The sequence below is a fragment of the Mastomys coucha genome, unplaced genomic scaffold (genome assembly GCF_008632895.1).
Source record: "Mastomys coucha isolate ucsf_1 unplaced genomic scaffold, UCSF_Mcou_1 pScaffold4, whole genome shotgun sequence".
Classification (NCBI taxonomy): domain Eukaryota; kingdom Metazoa; phylum Chordata; class Mammalia; order Rodentia; family Muridae; genus Mastomys; species Mastomys coucha.
Genome location: NW_022196910.1, coordinates 17,351,112 through 17,371,502, shown reverse-complemented (window position 1 = coordinate 17,371,502; position 20,391 = coordinate 17,351,112). Strand labels below are relative to the sequence as shown.

Genomic DNA, 20,391 nt, shown 5'->3' with positions numbered 1-20,391 from the left:
ATTTCAAATGTTATCCCCTTTCCTGGTTTCCCCTCCAAAAACCCCCTACCCCCCTACCCCTGCTCACCCACTCACCCACTCCCGCTTCCTGGCCCTGGCATTCCCCTACACTGGGGCATAGAGCCTTCACAGGACCAAGAGCCTCTCCTCCCATTGATGACCAACTAGGCCATCATGCAGCTGGAGTCATGAGTCTCACCAAGTGTACTCTTTGGTGTACTAAAGGGTTTTTATTCTAGGGACTAGAACAGCTTTGATTAAAGTTGCTTATAATGCAGCACATGGCATCTAGTTGGCTATTATCCCCTACTACAAGGTAACTCTTAAAAAGAGTTTAAAAGTATGTATTTTATATTTAAATGTATATGTTTTAGGAAGCTCCTGTACTAGGTTTCCATATGGCTTTTTCAACTTGTTAGTTATCCCTCCCAATATGATACATATATGAGCTCACAGTCACGTGAAAGCATCCACAAGATTTATACACACTCCAGACACACAAGATTCCAGCATGGAAGAGGGAAGCCACACCATCGTCCCACCCCAAGCTGACAAGCTATGATAAGGCATTTGATTGGCTATAGGAAAGTTAGTTTTGTTTAATGATGTGACCCTGGTATACTGACCACATGCAGGTGCAGTTGGCCAACACAAATGGATTTGATGAGTGGAGATCATAAAGTTGGGTAGGTAGAGCAGTGGGGACAGAACTGGGAATTGGGGAGGGGATGTGTATTATCAAAGTACATTGTATTAAGTTATCAAAGAATTAATAAAAATGTTATCAGATGGTAGAGAGAGCTCTGTTTTAAGACCAGGAATCCAAAGAGAATCAGAATCACTGTAACCAGACCAGTTAGGAGACAACTGTAGCAATGCAGAATAAAGTTGACAATGGCTGCTCAGGTAAGAAACGAAGCAGACAAAGTTGTTTACAAAGTGAAACCTAAGGACTTGGTGAGGAAAAGGAGAACATTTGTGTCCTGGTACCATCTCTGGACCATTTGCATCTCTGGACCATGACTGAACACACATTACACAGATGGGGCCAGGACTGAACACACATGGACACAGAGGGGACCAGGACTGAACGCACATAGACTGACACTGATGCCTTGGGTATCATGGTATGTGGATGAGAATACTCATAGGCTCAGATGTTTGGATATTTGGTCTCCAGTTGGTGGTGCTGTTTGACTAGATTTAGGAAGTGTAGCCTTGATGGAGGAAATATGTTACTAGGGGTAAGCTTTGAAGTTTCAGAGCCAAGCACCATTTGGAGCTTGCTCTCTCAGATTCCTGCTCAGTTCAGATTGTGAGCTTTTAGCTGTTTGAGCCACCATGCCTGCTGCCTGCCTCTGCTCTGCCATCATGGATTTTTAACTTTCTGGAACCCCAAGCCCAAGTAAGCTTGTCCTTCTATAAGGTGCCTTGGCCATGGTGTTTCATCACAGGAATAAAAAGGGAACAAGCACAGGAGTAGATGTAGGGGAATTAGGTGGAGTGGGCAGTGAATATCATTAAAATCCATTGCATGCATGTATGAAATTCTCAAAGGATAAAAAGATATTATATTAAAAAAGAAGGTAATGCCATTATTAGACAAAATATATCTTTCATATTAAAAATACTACTGTCCTACAAGTAATATCAAATGGTAGTATTTAAATTTTCTAAAATATGAGAAAAGAATAAATATAATACACCAAAAAATGTTTTGACATATGTTAACTTAAAAAGCAAAGCATAACCGCCCCCCTACCCACACACACAGAAAGTAATGGCAGAAAAAGATACAAATTCAAATATGAATGAAAAAATAGGAAGCCCATAAATAATCCTACAAATTTATAACCGACAATTCTTTGACCAAAATACAAAGAATAGAATGGAGAAAAGATAGCATCTTTACAAACTGTGCCGGGAAAAACTGGGTGCAGAAGAGTGAAATCAGACCATCACACTACACCAAATGCAACCATCAACTCAAAATAGATACAATACTTAAACAAAAACAAATCAGTTGTTGGGGGCTGGAGAAATGGCTGAGTGGTTAAGAGCACTGGCTACTCTCCCAGAGGTCATGAGTTCAATCCCCTGTAACCACATGGTGGCTCACAATCATCTATAATGGGATCCAATGCCCTCTTTGGTGTGCAGATGTGCATGAAGACAGAGCACATAAATAAATAAATCTTTAAGAAATCAGCATCAATATACTGGGGGTGGGGGTGGTAAACACAAAAGAAAAGTTCTATGACATTAGCCTTCAAAAAAATGTAATATACTCCCTGAAATACATGTAAGAAAAGCAAAATCAGGCAGACGGGATAAAATGAGACTAAGAAGTTTGTGCACAGAGGGGATGAAGAGAGGAGCTACAAAATGAAGGAAACTACTTGGCAACAACGCATCCAACAGGAGGTTACTAGCCATGACATATGTAAAGAACCCAAACAGCTCAATAACAAGAGCCTTTTTCAAAATATGCAAGTGGCCTAGAGAGAGAGTTCTGACAAACAGCAAATGTCAAAGAGGACATGAGAAATGCTCAGAATCCTTAGTCATCGGAGAGCCCAAAAATTCTAATAAAGAAGCTGTGGTAGCTTGAGTATGCCTAGCTCAGGGAGTGACACAATTTGGAAGTGTGGTTTTGTTGGAGTGGGTGTGTTACTGTGAGTGTGGGCTTTAAGACCCTCATCCTAACTGCCTAGGAGCCAGTCTTCTCCTAGCAGCCTTCAGATGAAGATGTAGAACTCTCAGCTCCTCCTGCCTGGATGCTCATCCTGCCTGGATGCTGCCATGCTCCTGCGCTGATGATAATGGACTGAACCTCTGAACCTGTAAGCCAGCCCAATCAAATGTTGTCCTTATAAGAGTTGCCTTGGTCATGATGTCTCTTCACAGCAGTAAAACCCTAACAAGACAGAAGCCAAACAATAACAAGCTTTGGTGAGGACGTGGAGAAAAGTAAATCTGTGTTCTGCTGGTAAAAATACAAATTAGTATGGCTATTATGAAAAGCTGTATAAATTAAAAACAGGACAACCAGTGATCTCACACCTGGATAGATATACAAAGAATACAAACAGTGTACTCAAGAGAGACATGCAATGACATGCCCATCACAGCAACATTTACAACAGCCCAGATGCAGGATCCCCTAAGTAGTTTACTAATAATGGAGAATGTGATTTACACAAAACAGAGAAATATTCAGTACTCAGAAAAAAGTCCCATCATTTATGACAACCTGGTTGAGTCTGGAGGATGCAATGCAAAGTGAAATAAAGCAGACACACTCAGTGCAGAAGAGTCACACTCATGAGATCAGGCACTAGGCATTAGGGTGTTTGAGGAAGGGGGGAGATGTCTATTGATGGGTATAAAATTTCCAGTAGGAGAAATAAATTCAAGAAATCTATATCATGATAACTACAACTTATAATATGCTATATACTTGTAAGTTAGTGAGAATAGATTTATAATATGTATGTTAAATACTGTGGTTTAACTATTCCATAATGTATATATATATATGTATACATAAACATACACGATTTTTAACTTAATCAATTAAAATTTCTAAAAGTTCCCCAAACAAAAGCAAAAAGCAAAATATAATTACCACTTTCCACTTCTGAACATTCATATATATCTACTAGAGATTTAACCAAAAATTCAAAGATTCAAGATATGACAAGTTTCCAATTAATAGTAATGTTAAAAATCCTGCTATGTTTACTGTAGATTTCTTTTCTTATTCTACTAAATACTATGAGATTAATTTAATGAAACAAAAATTGTCCCAGTATCTTTCAATTAGTTTGTATAATACACAATGACACCTACATCAACACACACACAAGCACGCACGCATGCACACACGCACGTGCATACTTGAGAGCTGAATCAGTGGGGAAGAGTGTGTACTGTTCTTCCAGAGGACTGGAATCCAGTGCCCTTGTCAGGAAACTCACAATTTCCTGCTAACTCCAGCCCTGGGGTTCCCGAAACCCTCTTCTGGTTTCTACAGGCACTACACTCACATGCACAAACCCACACTCATATATACACAATCAAAAGTAAAAATGAAGTCTTTGCACTTTAAATCAAAGCAACATCATTAATTGTGGCTCTAGTCAACTTATTTGAACATCAACAGTCTCTTTCCTCTCAAATTTCGAGGCTCCCAATTACACCTGCTTTCTGTGTTTGTAGGGGAATACACTAAATATATTGGGATATGTTTCCTCAATCATAAACCACTATCAAAACAGTACTTTTATGAGTAATAATAAAAAAAACCAATCGGACAAAGTATATGGAAAGCTCAGCATATTATCAGCTCTGTTGTTTATACGATTTCATGGGAAGGCCAAATACATCTTAAAGGAATAAGGAAAACATTCAGTGTCTGGTAACATTAAACAGTATAACATTGTTTCATAGAAAACTTGTATGTTTATGTAGAACAGGTCAGTCCTGAGAAACAGCGTCAGCTCAGAAGTTCATGTCCCATCCGTCCTCCTCTGCGAGATTGCTCTTGCTGAATCCATACCAGACATCAAAGGCTAGCAGGGTGTACATTCTGAAGCTCTAATTAGACCTCCATACTTCATCTAAGGCTACATACAGCTTAGAGTAACAAAGTTTTCACATGGTGTTGTAAATACTTTGAGGTAATAGAGTAACGATTTAATTTGTTCTTGGCTGTATGTTGGCTCCCAAACAGTGCCTGTTTTGTTCAAATGATGTCAACTGAAAGGATGATGTGGGGAGGAGGGAGGCAAATACTGTTCACAGTAAAATTTAAATCACTCCAACACGTGATGTAATGAAGTATGTGATTTCTGCCAAGTCCTCGGCTACAGGATGGCTGTATTTCCGGCCAAAATGCAGAGCACCATGAGTGTCACAGCAAGGGGCAGGGTTTCCCAGTACCTTAAAGAAAGAACAGTCCAGCTGTCGCATAGCCTATCTGGATATAGTTCTACTGAGGAATGTGAAGTTTAAAATAGACACCACTTACTTTAATTCTATCAGAAATATATTGTCTTCAAAAACCTGTTTCTTAAAATACTCATGTACTTTATTTCATAATTAAGATTCTCTCATGGTGTTTTCAACCTTATCCCATAGAAAATAGATTTCAAAGCTTAGCAATGACTCTTATAAGACTGTGTGTGTATGTGTGTGCGCATACATATATACACACATAGACACAAATCACAGAAATCTAATCAAAACTGGATTTATATATTCATATGAGCAAACACGTGTGTAGTATGATGCTACAGGAATGGTATGAAATTGTTTTATGTGTGTGAAAAACAAATTCTCTGAAAACATTCTCCTTAAAGAGGAAAGATAAAGAATTATTAAAATAGTATTAATTAAAATTTTTATAGTTACAAATACTGCCAAATATAGCAAGATAAATTGCTTTTTTACTTCTAATGATACACATTTAATGGAATGTACAAGTAATGCTTTTAAGTCACTTGCCCATATGCCCTTATATTTGTGCTTTGATTTTACATGAGTGCCTTACTGAAGCCTCCCCGTCACTTAAGGTGACTTTCCTTTCACATGTTCAAGTTGCTTCATAAGCTCAGTAGGGTCAAGAGTTTTCCATTTGTAAACTCAGTAGTTATATAATTTATTAATCTGATTGGACTTTTTACAACAATTAAATAATTATAGATTAAGTACATAATTTTAATAACATCTAAAATGTAAGCCTACTTTTCTTTTACATTAGCCCTAAAAGCATCTGGGGTTTTTTTGTAACTAATAGTAAATTATTAACAAAGAGAAATAAATTCAGCAATCTGCATGAGCACAACAGGTCTTCGTTTTTCTTGTAAAAATGCTTATGATAAGACACTGAAGTTAGGAGCTGACATTTTTCATTAGGCATGTAACTGTTCCAGTGTGTGCAGTCTTCACTGGGCCACCCAGCTGACTGTACCGCCTGCGCCCAGGGTTTCCTCAACAGGGTTTGAACAGCCACCGCTTTACCACACGCTTTATTTCATGTAAAGGAAAACATCCCACTAGCTGGTTATATCCTTATTTTAAACATAACCTTCCTTCTCCAGAGCTCTAAGCCACATTCTCATGGCCACTGCAGCTACTCAAGGGCCATCCTCTTCATTTGATGGAGAAGTTCATCTCTGGCCGAGTGGGCCTCCGCAAGCTCAATTTTAGCTTGAGCCAGCTTCTGCCTAAGACATTCGTTTTCCTCCATGAGCTGAAATGACATTTGGAAAACAAGAGGTTTTTAATCACTTCCTAAAAATGTAACTATTTTACGTAGCATCACTTGGGATGGTAAACCACCCAGTGCTGGTTAAGGGTCCGCTTGAGCTGAAAACTGCTTCCAGGAAAGCACTTACTATGCAAGTAATCATGCTCCTACATTCTGACACAGTAACTCAAAACACTCACTTCTCAGTTCCAAAGTTAACATGATACTGTGTCACCATACTACCCCTCGGGCCTCTGTGTCTTCAGACTCGCAGGCCTCCCTTCTCCGTCATAAGCCTCCATCTTTCTGCCTATACCAGCCAGTTCTTTCAACTTGCCACATCCCACCCGCTCCTCTTTCACCCCCCCTGGGATACCGTCAGTTTTCACATTCTATTAGATCTCACAGTTGCCCACTTTCTCTTTCTACCTAAGCCATTCTTGTAGGTGACCTTTACTAGTCCTACCATTCAACTAGCTCACAGACGAGAGACAGCCTGGCCCAGAACAACACTCTCCTCAGACTCTTGTGAATTTTCCAATAGGCATTTTCTTTCAAACGGTCAAATCTTTCTAAGACTTAATTCAGGTATTTTGCCGTCTCAGAGCTACTCTATGAGGATACAATAAAAACTAAGGATAGTCTATATTTACAGAGATCAATTTGAGGGCACAGATCAATTCCTTCAACCACCCTACCACAGAGAATTAAAACTCTGTAGAACATTTTTTATGTATAATTTCAAGTAATCAGAAGCAAGTTGAATGTTAAGAAATGTCAAAAAGAATGGTCAGAAATCTAATGCATTCACATCACATCACTCAGCCATTAAAACAAGCTTAAAACAAATGTAATAATATGAAAAACACATTATACAATGTTGAGCTAAATGTAGTATACAATTTTTAAGGAATTGTTTAAAAATGAATAAGGTTCTAGAAGGACAAAAACACTGAGAGAACTTCAAGAAAACAGAAGGCATTTCCCTATCTTGGTCCACTTTAATGACTCTCTAGCATCCACTGCTTACACAGCAAGTCATCAGTATGCTTTACTGAAACACATTAGAGGAGTTTTAACTATTAGTGTTTTGGCAATTGTCAAGTGCTAGAATAAAACCTAAGTTTCCATTACCTGTTCCCTTGTAATGTCAACTGAGCACTCCGGAAAAGTAGTTGACTGTGAAGGCAAAGGAACCTCTGGACTCGTCTGGGTGGCTTGGGTGACACTGCTTTGCTTCCTCACATCACAGGCCCCCCGGGTCCACACCACTGAATCACTGCTGACACTGTCTTTGAAATCAGTCCCAGTGTTAAACAGGTGAGAATCTGAACAAACAAATAAAATGTTCAGATAACAATTCTAATCATCTGACAAATCCTTAGGGTTCTATTATGAAGAACTAATTTTAAAATGAGAACATAACTGTTAATGTGAGGATAGTAGTTTGCGAGAGAGAAATAGGAAAACAAACACAGTAAAACCAAAAGCTTACTTTTTCACAAGATCCCAAAACAAGAACAACAACATGCCAAGAAATTACAAAATAACATCAAGATGCTTGCAAACAGAGACATAACCATCATGTACAAAATACTGATAAAGTGAATATACCAACATATAAAAATATAAACCAATCCTAGGCAAGTAGTATGGAATGAAGGTGTCTTACATTTTTAAAAAAGCGAAATAATTATATATATCTACAGAGTAATAAGAGCTTTGGGTAACTTCAAAGCCTGTAGAAAAGGCACTTGAGGACTGGACATGGTGGCATATGTCTTTAATCCTGCACTTGGGAGGCAGAGGAAGGTGGATGTCTGAGAGTTCTAGGACAGCTTGGTCTACATGTGAGTTCAAGGACAGCCAGGGCTATGTTGAGAGGCTGCCTTGGAAAAAGCCAACATAGTACAAAGAAAAAAAGGCACTTGAAAAATCCTACACCTTACCATAATAAAAGTATAGACAAATTAGGAACAGAATGGGACCTTTCTCAGGGTGATAAAAGTAGACACTCCACACTTGTGCACTTAATGATATTTTTTCCACTTTGCCAAAATAAGGAACAAGACAAGGATGTCTGTTCTCACAACCTCAGTACTGCCCTAAAAGGACAGTCACAGCCATCCCAACTGAGCAGAGAAAGGAAATCAAGAGATCTCAACTGAAAGGAAGGAGTGAGGCACCTACAGGTCATATGATCTTTCACAAAAATAGAGAAGGAATTGGAAACAAGTGGATGACTGGAGGGGAGGCTCAGCATTTATCCGATGCCCTTTCTGGTGTGCAGATGCCCATGCAAACAAAAGGTGGTTTACATAAAATAAATAAATCTAAATAAACAAACAATTAGAACTAGTAACAGTTCAGCAAAGTTGTAGAATTAAAAACAAACATTAGCCTGAAAAATAAATGACATTTATGTACTACTCTATAGAAAGTCTTAAAATGAAATTTAGAAAACAATTCCATTGAAATGTCTTTGAAATTGGCACAAGCCCTGTGTTCACCCCCCAGAACCACCAAACATATTTTTAAAGAAAAAAATACTTCAATTTAGAAAGATCATAACATATCTTTTGAGCTAGGTACAACTGAATGAATCTGTAACCCAACCCTAGACAGGCAGATGGGAAACTCCAAGTCCCAGGCTAGCCTGGGTTACAAAGGAATACAGGTAAAGCAGACTTCATTAAAATCAGATATGGCTGTGCTTCAAACCTGTGTAAGTTTCTAAGACTTGTTGTATTCTTATATATATTATGTATTTTTTTTTTTAAAGATTTATTTATTATTATATGAAAGTACACTGTAGCTGTCTTCAGACACTCCAGAAGAGGGCATCAGATCTCATTGCAGATGGTTGTGAGCCACCATGTGGTTGCTGGGATCCGAACTCATGACCTTCGGAAGAGCAGTTAGTGCTCTTACCTGCTGAGCCATCTCACCAGCCCCTATATTATGTATTCTTATATATATTCTTTTATATATGAGTGTTTTGCCTGCATGCGAGTCTCTGTGTGTGTGCAGTGCCTGTGGAAGCCAGAAGAGGATATTAAGCCCCCTAGAACTAGAGTGGATTTTCCCCTAGGGCCCATGTTTGCTCTAGTCTCAGGCTCCTGGTCTCATTAACAGTACCAGGTATAGGCTCCATCCCATGCAATGGGCTTTAAATTTAATTAGATATTGGCTGGTTACTGCCATATCATTAATGCTACTACTGTAACAATGGACAGATCTTGCAAGAACGTCATCATTGTAGCTCACAGGGTTTGCAGCTGGGTGAGACAGATGTGTGTACAGCACTTGGGTCATGTGTCCAGCACTGTCCAGCACTATGGAGAACAGCTAGGAGGGGTGAAGCTTGTGTACCAGTTAAATTTCGCCACAGTCTATGCCACAAATATGAAGTGTCTTAGCAACAGATATAACCTTCAAAATGTGGAAAGTAACCAAGTTGGCTACACTATATTGGCATTACACTGTATTGTTTAGGTGGACTGTGAAATCCCATTGCTCAAGAACTCAAGATGTAAGCCATTCTGGGGGTTTTATTTGGTAACACATTATGTCTGGCTGGGGTACTGTCTTGTCATTCTATGGTGACTATATGTAAATTCTTTTCTATGTATAAATATTCTGGAAGCTTTCTACACTAGTAGGCCACCTGGCTTTCAAGAGGCCTTTACTGTTAGTTATCTCCATCCCATTCCCTCCTCTAGCCTGCCCTCTACCCCATTAACCCTCCTATCTCAGCTCTCCTTTATCCCTTTACAGCCAGGGGAAGAACCTCGCCTTCCCCTAGTCCCTGTCTAGCTACCTAACCTCTGTGCGAGTCTCAATCAAACAGTAGATTCAGTCATACCCACAGCATGAAAGCTAGCATCCACATTCAGAAGATGCACATAGGGTTAGTCTCCCTGGGCCTCACACAGAGTGTTTGTTTCTATCTCCATCCATTTTCCTGCATATTTCATAATTTTATTTTTCTTAACAGTGGAACAGTTGTGTATGCCAAGTGTTCCCATGGGGGGTGCAAGGGGGTTGGAAGGCAGAGAACAGAAAATTCCTGCCTTGCAGGCCTGGTGGCCTGAAGTATGACATGATAAGGGACAGAGACTCTGCCTCAAACAAGATGGAAGGTGAGAATGATCCGATGTCCAACGTTTCCCTCTGATGTTCACATGCTCACTGCAGCGTGAAGAACGAATACACACACACACACACACACACACACACACACGCACACACACACGCACACGCACACGCACACGCACAGAGAGAGAGAGAGAGACAGAGACAGAGAGAGACAGACAGGGGGAAGGAGGGAGGGAGGGAGGGAGGGTGGGGAATCACACAAAACTGCAAATGCCTTTCTTATTTTCATTCCAGACACATCTACAGCATAGGTATGAAGCTAACAACTCCTGAGTTATTGCAGGGTTTACACAGATTCTGTAGACTAATGTGGCGAAAGCATTCCGCAATCATCACTACTGAAAAGCCGCATACAGTAACAATAAGTGACAAAAACCACCAGCACGTGACTGTGCTGTGCCCACATGCTGGGTGCTCACTGGCATCGTTTTCAGGGTACCTCTGATGTGGAAAGAACCATCATCATTCCTCTCCACCACGAGATGATCAATATGCACAGTCACGGGACTTGGCTGGAGGGACACTGTGCTACCCCGGGGACTGTCATCCTACAGGTAAAGGGAAAATATTGGCATGTTCTTAAAAAAATAAATGAAAATATTGAAATAGTCAACTTTAATAAACATGATGTTATAGATTTATATAAATACCTTTAGTTACTATGTCAAAAAAATTGTATTATTTTCCCTTTCTAAAAAGGATCTCTATAGCATTCACTGTAAATATTAGTCACTCAACTTCATAAATTCTGACAGAGGACACAGTTTAGAGACACCACAATTTAGACACAAATCAAAGTCCAGAAAAGGTAATGTGAACATTTATGAAAAGTTAACTGTTAACATACTTTCAAATTTATCTGTGTGTTAGAAACCTGTATCCTCATTGGCATTACTGTTGCAACAGTTTCATCCTCCAGAAAGTGTTGAATATTCAAAAGGGAAGACGTGAGGAACTCAGTAGTAAAGTTCTCTATATGGCATTGAAGAAATCCATTTTTTTCTGCAAGCAAAGAGTGTACAACAGCACTAGGCCCACTTTCAAATCTCAGAGAAATCTCAGGAGAGGAGTTGGGATGAATTATAGCTTTCTGGTCAGAACCTGAGAAACAAATATAAAAAAGTATAACTTTGTAGCTAACACTACCAAAAAAGGACATTATATGCCATTAAGATTATAGTTAAAAATATCAAAGATACTGCATATAAAAGAAATCTACAAAACAGCTTTAATATTTACTAATTTAAATGACTCTACATTATAAATAAAATATATCATAAACACCATAATTTCACTTTTTTCACACTGCAAGTTTCAAATACATTACTGGCAACTTTTCTATATTTTCTACTTTTTCATAATAGGGAAAATTCATGATGAACTCTGATAGGATACACACTTCAGATTCAACACCCACATGAGTACTATGTTTGAGGCTATGTCTCTGTAAGAAGACAGGTAAGCGTGGTGAAGTGAGTCTTATGGAGGCTTAGCATCTTCCTTATTAAATTAGGCTCTTAAAAAATGTGAAAGTCTATAGAAGACATGTCATTGAAACATTCCCGAAGAACACTTAAAGCCAAAATTATGGTAAAGAATATGTAATTCATAATATAATTACATTTACTTATGGGTTAACCTTATTCTAAGAAAGAACTTGAGTTGGTTGAGAATGAAGGTAAATACCAACATATAAAAATAAATTTTTAAACTTCAATAGATGTCTTATACTATATCCAATGTAAAAGGGTACCAGTAAAGGAAAACTGATATCAATTATGTGGGAATAGAAACTAGTGAAATATTTTACTTGTTTATTTTATGTCAACTAACATCACAATAAAAAGAAGAAAACAAGGACATGGCACAGCAAGGAGACCCCATGAGGAGACCCCACAAGGAGACCCCACATAGGAAGGGATGAGAAGGTAAAGACAAACTCCAGTGGCTTCTGTTTTCAGTCAAGACAAAGTATTTTGGTTACAAAGGCTAAAAATGGCCTGGAGTCTTTTTTCAAATTTTCACTTATTCTTCTGTCATAAATATATCCTGACTGCAGCCCCCATCCTTCTCCTCCTCCCAGTTCCCCTCTCCACCTCCCCTCTCCCATTCTCCTTCAGAAAAGAACAGGCCATCCCAAAGATTTCAACGAAATATGGCGTAAGAAGATACAAAAAGACAAGGCATAAACTCTCATTTCAAGGCTGGGTGAGGCATCCCAGTGGGAAGAAAAGGTCCTAAGCAGGCAAGACTCAGAGATACCCCCAATCCCACTGTTAGGGTTCTCACGAAAACCCCAAGCAACCACAGCAAGTATGCAGCAGCCCTAGCACAGACCCATGCAGGCTGGGATGGCCATGCCAGTCTGTGTGAGCCCCTGTGAGCCCTGCTTGGTTATGTTTCCTTCCACCTCCCAGGATAAGAAGTGACAGCATGCTTTCTGGTACTATGCAATACTGTATTAACTTCTACACATTATATATCATATATGGCAAAAAAAAAAATCACTGACATTTTATTCAATATGCTCTCCCTCAAGCTGAGTCATAATGACAAGGACAAGACTACTAGTGAGCCATGTATAGAACACAAAATACATTTAAACATACTTAAGTATTCTGTGTGAAATGTGGTTTAAGAAAAACCTTACCAATTGGACGGTTACCAAGGTAATGCCGCAGACTGACATTGCCCAACTGACTTGGCGTCACCTGGTTCACCTGAAGACAGACTTCTGTATCTTCCCCTCGGATGTCAATTTCCCCATTAACGCCAGTGATTTTAAACACCACGACCGACATCTGTCAATGGTTGTATAAATACAGTTAGTAACCCATGTAATTCAAAAAAAATTAAAGAAATAATTAGGAAATATTAACCTGGACAAATACAGTTCTCATTTCTCAGTCAAGCTACCCTTGGGGCCACAGCGCCTGGCTACTTCATTCTATAGCTTGAACGTCTCTAGTTCACAATCAGAAATGGACTACTTTCCAAGGGGCAGGGCAATGCCACGAGTAAGAACCTTCGTAGCATTAAGCAGTTTCACAAGATTCTCAGAACCTGTACAATGTTACCTAGAGGCTGTGTGCAAGGAATCTATAAAACATAATCGACTTTGGGTTTAGAATCGGGTTCCATGTACAAGATATCACATGTGAAAAGGATTCAAATCCACAAAACTCTTAAGTCCAAAACTAGGTCTGGACCCAAGAATTTTGGACAAAGGATGTTCAATCTTTGTAAAGGATCTCCAGAGGCTTTTGTTTTTAATCAGTAAAGAGAAAGTATTTGGTTCAAAGACTTATAATATGACATGTTCATATGAATGGATTATCACTAAAAGTAGGGTATGTCTAAATTTTTTTTCAGAAAATTTCACTTGTGTCAGAAAGGTATAAAAGAAACTAGCATCCTACCTCCTTTGTAGAAGGGCCCTTACTGTAAGGTCTGGCTGCCATCTGAACTGTCAAACTTTTTAAAAAGTTTACACGAAAGGAACTAAATATCAGTCAAAATATGAATGGGGGAGGAGACAGAAAAAATGACAGAATACTCCCCGCTTCTTCAATAAAAAGTAAAGCCCAGGAACAGCGTGCTGACTAAGCAGGAAGAACCGTCCAGAGCAGAAGCAGCGAGCAGCTCGTCCAACCTCTGAGCAGTCATCTTATACACGAAGCTCCTCAGCTACGCATGCACCAAGCACGAAGGAAGGGTGTGTCTCTTCCCACAGAGCTCTGGACTGTTACCAGATCATCGCGGCTCTCCTGCGTGCCCTCTGAGTTGGTGCTGACGGCATCTGGAGAGGCCTCCCCACAGTTCTGCATATTTGCACTGGTGTTCACACTCTCTGCTGGGCTCTGACAACTTGTATTTGAGTTCCTTTTCATTGCTGAAATAATACAAAGGTAAATAACAAACTAAGATCTGTTTATGCATGTTCCAGCAATGTTTATATTTATTGAAAAATGGACTAGACCCTTTAATTCTTTCAAGCAAAACCTTATTTAAATACCTCTAAGCAAACATAGTCAAATTATAACCCCTTAGCAAATGAGAAATGATTTTCTATAGTAAAATGCCAGAGATACTGTGCTGACTAGATTTATGTCAACTTGACACAAACTACAGTCATGTGAGAGGAGAAAAACCTCAACTGAGAAAATTCCTCCATCAGATCTGGCTGAGGACCAGACTGTAGAGCATGTTCTTAATAAGTAATTGATAGGGTAGGGCCCAGGGCATTGTGGGTCATGCCACCCCTGGGCTGGTGGTCCTGGGTTCTGTACCAAAGCAGGCTGGTAAGCCATGAGAAGCAAGCCAGTAAGCAGCATCCTCCATGGCCTCTGCATCAGCTCCTGTCTCCAGGTTCCTGCCCTGTTTTAGAGTTCCTGCCCTGACTTCCTCCAGTGATAGTCTATGATCTGGAAGTGTGAGCCAAATCAACCCTTAGTCACCAACCTGCTTTTGGTCATGATGTTTTGTTACAGCAATAGAAACCCTAACTAAGTCATAATAGTAACCCTACTAAGGCCCTAATTGTTGTAAACAATGACAGTCAGAATGATAATCAGAATGAATTGACAAGCAAAGCTCCCCGTGCTGGGTGACACTGCTGTAATGGGGAAGTCCTGTCAGCCTCACGTCTCCCACACACACACTGCAGAGACCCAGTCTGAGTCCCTCCTCTCTCTTCTCTCCATCCTACAGCAACCCCCAATCACCTTTTAGATGAACTGAATACCATGTGACTGCTCTCCATTATTTTCTAGCCCCCTCAAGCTATCTATGAGAAAAGGAATAAGATCATTAATTTTTGTGTCTATCACAGATTAATACTGTAAAATACCGCAAAAGAACTAAAACTCCAATGAAGTCCAAGACACAAAAACTATACGTCCCATTCAGCACTGTGTTTACTACTGAGTAACCAACTGGCTTCTACCCCACACTTGACAGTATGGAATAGTCAGTAAGTTATCCACCAGATGTGGCACAGAGAAGGTATATTGTGGCAGTAACTGTGGTGTATGACATTAACAGAACATTTCAGAGTCCTTCTCACAGTCCAGGGATAAGATGTCTATCATGATTTTTGCTAAATTCTACAGAAGTAAAGCAGCTCTCCAGGCATAGATGTAACACTGTGAATAGAAAAACATTCATCACAGTAAAGTAAGACCTGGGAACAGCAAGGTGGCTCAGTGGGTAAAGGCCACCATGCCTGACAACTTGAGTTTGACTCCTGGAATCCACATGGTGAAGGGAGAGAAACAACTGCAGGTTGCCCTCTGACCTCTACTCATGCCGTGGACCATGTGTGCTACATTGCCCCACACACCCCAATACACAGATGAATGTAATTTCTTGGAAAAGAACTAAAGGAAGGAAAAATGACATGTAGAAAAACTAAGCTGAGGCCAAATTATAAAGAGTGTTTTCAAAACAGATTAAGAATTCAAAATTTCGAGCTGGGTGGTGGTGGTGCAGGCCTTTAATCCCAGCACTTGGGAGGCAGAGGCAGGCAGGCAGATTTCTGAGTTTGAGGCCAGCCTCGTCTATGGAGTGAGTTACAAGATAGCCAAGGCTATATAGAGAAACCCTATCTTGAAAACCAACTCCCCTGCCCCCCCCCCGCAAAAAATTAAAATTTCACAACCTTGACACAATGAGAATTTCCTGAGATTGAACTGGAAAACAACATGATCAAGTTTGTACTCAGGGAGTAATCTCTCTCAAAGGGTGAAAACAATGCAAATGAGAAGAAGTAGACATGAGGAACCCCGCTAGCAAAACAACAGCCACTAAGAAGTCACAGCTAGGAGGTCAGGGCAGGATGTACAGAACTGAGTCATTCTGTCTGTTAGATGTCATTAATAACCGTGGGGTATAACTTTAAGTACTTATATAGTACTTCGTGTAAGTGCATTCCTATCTATCGAGAACTCCTACAGTGCGCTGACTTACCTTTCCCCAGCAACACGTGGCTATCGCTTCCATCGCTCTCCAACTGCTCTTCCAATACCATGCTGTCGAGGGAAAGGGTATCCAGGGAGACCTGTGAGGCGCTCCTCTTCATGTTCTTGTAGGAAACAGAGAGTGGAGCTGGGGTGGGTGGGCAACGGTCCTTAGATTTAACACTGTCAGCAAACAAAATTAATGGAAAATTACCCCAGGTATAGAAAGCACTTCACCTTCCACTCTTAGTAGCAGTGGGCAGAAGGAGTGCCCTGGAATCCCAGCACTGGGGAGGCAGAGGCAAAAGGAGCGCTAGAGTCCTAGCCCAGCAGCAAGACACAAGGCCCAGCAAGGAAGCCAGCCCGTAGTAAAGGTAGCATATCACGTAGCATCCCCAAGCTAGTAAGTGCTAAAAAAGTATACCAAAACATACAAGTTCAAGGGCTTTCTCAGATTCTGAAAACAGACTCTTAATCCTAACAATGCCACATTTTGTCATGAGGTTTTCTGCTCCCAAACAAAACTAACAAATAAACAAGCCAAAGAAATAACAGGTCTAGAACCATTTCTATTCCAACTGCATCGTTACCTTAAAGGCGGCTGGGATTTCAGTGCTTTGGCAGGGGTGGCCTCTTCTTTACTACTCTCCAGGCTCTCAGAGAGGGAAGCTGCTTCAGGGAGGAAATCTTCAGCTTTGAAGATGGAGTGTATAGTTTCACTTCCCTTACCAGTTACCGTATTTGAAGGTGGGTTCTGGTGCCCATCATTATCCAGGGAAAGCATAGTTGAGTCATCTCTGTAGTTTAAAACCCTATCTGAGTCTGTGCAAACCACATCCTTTGTGTGACTCACTTCTGAGGTCATTTCTCCTGAGCCACTCTTGTAAGCAAGTCCACTACTTTCATCTTCACTTATCTTCCCTAAATGTTTATCTGATAAATAGTCTAGAAAAGAGGTACCTTTTTGAAGGTTTGTGTCACTGGCTGACTTGAAAAGCAAAGGATCCTTTAAAGGGGCATGGCTAAGGTCAACACTCATTGACCTGTTGTCTGACATATGACTGAGAGTAGCATTTCTAATTCGATGTATACCACTACTACCTTGTTTTCTCTTTGAAGACAAAAATCCCCCATTTTCTGCAGGCAGAAAGTCAGGAAGCAGTGGGCTCCCACTTTCAGAAGCAGGAGAACGCAGTGTGCTTGTGTGATTCACTGGATGAAGCAGCAGGGCGAGCTCTGCACTCCGAAGTAAAACTCCAACGCAAATAGAAGTCTGGGTAGCAGGGCTTCCAGTCACAGCTTCTACATCCTTCCGTAAGGTATCCGAAAGCAGAATGAGAGACTCGTGTATGAAAAGCAGCAGCAGATATTGGTAGTGATTGATCTGCATACTGACATGTTTATGCACACGGACCAGGACGTGAACATCCGCATCTGAAGACGAAGAGGAAAACCTTAAAAATGTATCTGATGAAGGTCTCTGACCACCATGTGTCAAAGGCTCAGACTCTGTACTGTAATACTCCTTCAAGAGCTTCTTCCTCTTCATTCGGCCAGCCAGATCACTAGATTCACTTTGTGAGGTATTAATGGTCACTTGATCACAAGTCTGAAACTCTTTCTGTAACTCTGCATATCTTGTTGGCTGGCAAATCCAGATAGACAGAGGGAAAGCGTCTACAAAGCTTATTGGCCGTCCCTTCCCGCTTTTCATTCCTTCATAGTCTATCCAAAACTGAGAAAAGTACACTGCCCACACATCAGTGGCAGCAGACGTTTTAAGAGTGTTTTTATTCAATTTGGGGATAATATTCCCTTTATAAACCTCATGCATTTTGGTATCTTGTTCGTGGGCATGTCTCTGGAAGATCGGATGCAGAAGATTAAAACTGTCACAAGATTTGGGGAATCTAGTATATGTTTTGCTAAAAAAGTCACACTCTTTAAAGTCTTGAAACAGAGCTTCTAGATCGGAATGGCGGCAGTTCGGACAGTGTCTCGTGTTGGTGGCTATCATTTCAGAACTCTGAATAGACACTGTGTGTGGCTGATCTTGATGGCAGCCTGGCTTTACTTCAGAAGGAATGACAAACTGGAAGGGAAAACAATTGAGTTTACAAATCCCTACATCTTGAAAAATACAAAAGATTTAGTATTATTTTTATTAATTCTTTCATCTACAGATATAAATCATAACTTTTCCTTCTGTCAAGTCTTCTAATAAATTCAAAAAAGATGGCTAACAAATTAACCACAGAAGAAGAGGACACATACTGTATGAGATATCACATGTATTAACAATGTTTATGATCATGTATTTAATTATGCAATAATCAAAAAATGAAAATACAGGTGTGAAGGCTAGAGAGATGGCTCAGCAGTTAAGAGCACTGACTGCTCCTCCAGAGGTCCTGAGTTCAATTCTCAGCAACCATCTGGTGGCTCACAACCACAGGTAATGAGATCTGATGCCCTCTTCTAGTATGTCTGAAGACAGCTACAGTGTACTCACCTAAATTAAATAAATAATTCTTAAAAAAAAAATAGAGGTATGAAGGACGTAGCTCACTGATAAAAATGCATGCTATAATATACAAGGCCTTAGATTTGACATCCGGCACCACAGTACATAAACAAATAAATAGATAAATAAATAGGTTCCTTTCTCCAAACTTACTAGATGTTTGAGTACACAGAAGAAAAGCACTAAGTGTGAAAAAGCGATATTCGCTATTTTTGTTAAGCTATTTTTAAGTCCAAGTGTTCTAGGAGACGTCTGAAAAAATGACAGCAACTGCACAGACAGATGTCACCCAGCTGGGTGTTCTGGGCTGTGTGAGAGCACACAGCTGCAATGGAAGCACTCTGGAGAACAGGCAGGGTCTGCTGAGACAGTAAGACTAAGATGACAGGGCAGACTTACTGACATATTTCAAGGGTGAACTGAATCTAGTCTGTGAGTGTTCCTAGCAAAGAGTCCAAAGTGGTTTTTAGGTATTGCTCATGCCTAGAAAATATAATGATCATTGTTTAGTTCTGTCTCAAACACTGTTATAGAACATGTCCCTTTATGCTAAGTTGAGATTTTTCCTTATGCTAGGAAATATGGAATATTATCTGCACAATGTTTTTTCAGAGAGGTTATGGTACATAATCTATCACCAATGGACCCTGCAGTAACTTTCCGTTACGCCCACATCTTACTCCACTAAGCTGTGCTGTCCTTTAAGCTTCTCCCTTTAAAACCTGAGAGTGCACACAGACCCGATTAGCGACTACTTACTTACAACACAAAGCAAGATTTGTTAACTCTGGATACTAATGATGGAATAATATGAACAAACGCAACTCTACACTTTAAAAACTTTCTTGTACACTTAACCTTTTCTAGAAGAAAAAAAATTGTATAAACCCTATAGCAGGAACAAAAAGGACTGAAGATTTTTTTAAGCCATTTTTGTGACTTATTTATTTGTTTGTCTCTTTGTTTATTTGTTGTCTCAGGAAGTTTGTGGAAGTCAGAGAGCAACTTGCAGGAGTCAGTTTTCCTTCCATAATGTGAGACTGGGGACTGAGCTCAGATAATCAGACTTGGCTACAAGCAACTTTACCCGCTGCGCCATCTCACTAAATATTTACATTCTACTGCTATCTCTTACTTTCAAATGAACAGAAGTTAGAAAAAAATTTTAAAAAATTAAAATCACAAATACACAAAGGTAGGGGAAAGAATCTCTTAGATTTCCTATAGCTGAGAATCAAAATTCAACCTTAAATTTCACCATAAAATTAAAATTATAATTAAGCTTATTCACATCTGAACAGCATGTTATATCCTCAGATTATAATAATCAGTAAGTTTTATATCTATAAAAATGGCTTTCTTCTCAGCTGGGAATGGTGGCACATGCCTTTAAACCCAGCACTCAGGAGGCAAAGGCAGGAGGATGAGCTGTGAGATCCAGGCCAGCCTCAGCCTGATTCATATTCATATTCTCTCTCCCTCTCCCTCCCTCCCTCCCC

The 20,391-nt window shown here is 40.0% G+C and overlaps 1 protein-coding gene across 3 annotated transcripts in view; it reads right to left on the bottom strand.

The window, feature by feature from the left end:
• Positions 1 to 4,325: 4,325 nt before the first annotated feature.
• The window catches only part of Uhrf1bp1l (UHRF1 binding protein 1 like), a 73,850-nt gene continuing 57,784 nt past the window's right edge, over positions 4,326 to 20,391 (bottom strand). For all 3 annotated transcript variants that reach the window (XM_031348878.1, XM_031348876.1, XM_031348877.1), the window contains 8 exons: positions 16,959 to 18,460; positions 16,379 to 16,551; positions 14,161 to 14,303; positions 13,062 to 13,212; positions 11,259 to 11,512; positions 10,851 to 10,959; positions 7,388 to 7,581; positions 4,326 to 6,256 (listed from right to left, as the gene is read on the bottom strand). In XM_031348878.1, coding sequence (XP_031204738.1) covers positions 6,137 to 6,256; positions 7,388 to 7,581; positions 10,851 to 10,959; positions 11,259 to 11,512; positions 13,062 to 13,212; positions 14,161 to 14,303; positions 16,379 to 16,551; positions 16,959 to 18,460 — 2,646 coding nt within the window. In that variant the 3' untranslated portion in view covers positions 4,326 to 6,136. The remainder of the gene's footprint in view (positions 6,257 to 7,387; positions 7,582 to 10,850; positions 10,960 to 11,258; positions 11,513 to 13,061; positions 13,213 to 14,160; positions 14,304 to 16,378; positions 16,552 to 16,958; positions 18,461 to 20,391) is intronic.